We start from the raw sequence: 966 nt of genomic DNA on the forward strand, positions 1-966 counted from the left end.
CTGGCACCGCCGCAAAGGTTGGGCAGGCCCGGAAGCCCCCCGTGCCGGGGCGGCGTGTGTGGGTTTGCAGGATCTGGCCCTGCTGCCTGGGTCTGCGCTGCCACCACTGCCCGGGTCACCGTCCCCACAGCTGCTGACAGGACACGGCCACCGTGGGACCCACCGCCCCATCTCGTCCCACTGCGGGTGGCGCTGGCACTGCCGCTCCTCACCGGATCCCAGTGGTGCCCGCCGGGGCTGGGGGGCCACGTCCTGCTGGTGGCTCCAGCTTGTCACCATCCCCATGGCACCCACTGCCCCGCACCACCCGGGCTGACAGCCGTCCCCAAAGGCGTCCCCAGAAGCGGCCATGGTTCTGTCCCCTGGTCCCTGAGCCGAGGCCGGTTCCATGGTCCCCCCCTTCCCAGGCGCATGGCGACCACGGGGACCCTGGTGGGGGGCCGAGACCAGCCCACTCCCCGGGGAGCAGCCCCACGGCGGTGCCACCAGCGTCACGCACCCTGCCACCTCCACGCGGGAACACGGCCGGACCGCACGGGGACGGGAGCAAGGCTGGTCCCCAACCGCCCAGCGGATCAGACCCTCAGGCTTGGCAGCCGCACAGGCCTGGGTCGGGGGGACATGGGGACACTGGGCTGGGGGGGGATGTGGTCACAGCAGGGTGACACAAAGGCAAGGGGAGGTGGCCACTTGCAGAAGGGTTTCTCCACTCAGGGCAGGGGACAAGCCCCTGCAGCAGTGCTCGGGGACATTGGGGACAATTTGTGGCAGCCCTTGGCCCCTGCTGCTGGTGCCTCAGGGAGGGGGTCACCTCAGATGGGCCCCCAAAACCCCCTCTGTGCTGGCACAGCCTGGGCTCGGCCACCCCACACCTCGGCACCATGAGGCCGTGGGACCAGCGGCCCCCGGTCATGGGGACTGGGGGTGAGGTCCCCGGGGTGGCCGGGCAGAGGCACGGGGCACGGA

At 71.4% G+C, this 966-nt stretch overlaps 1 protein-coding gene across 1 annotated transcript in view; it reads left to right on the forward strand.

The window, feature by feature from the left end:
* Window positions 1-881: 881 nt before the first annotated feature.
* The window catches only part of TFAP4 (transcription factor AP-4), a 13,213-nt gene continuing 13,128 nt past the window's right edge, over window positions 882-966 (forward strand). Inside the window, exon 1 of the mRNA XM_009278611.1 lies at window positions 882-924. Within this exon, the coding sequence (XP_009276886.1) occupies window positions 882-924 (43 nt within the window). The remainder of the gene's footprint in view (window positions 925-966) is intronic.

Source organism: Aptenodytes forsteri, unplaced genomic scaffold (assembly GCF_000699145.1).
Source record: "Aptenodytes forsteri isolate BGI_AS27 unplaced genomic scaffold, ASM69914v1 Scaffold26, whole genome shotgun sequence".
Lineage (NCBI taxonomy): Eukaryota > Metazoa > Chordata > Aves > Sphenisciformes > Spheniscidae > Aptenodytes > Aptenodytes forsteri.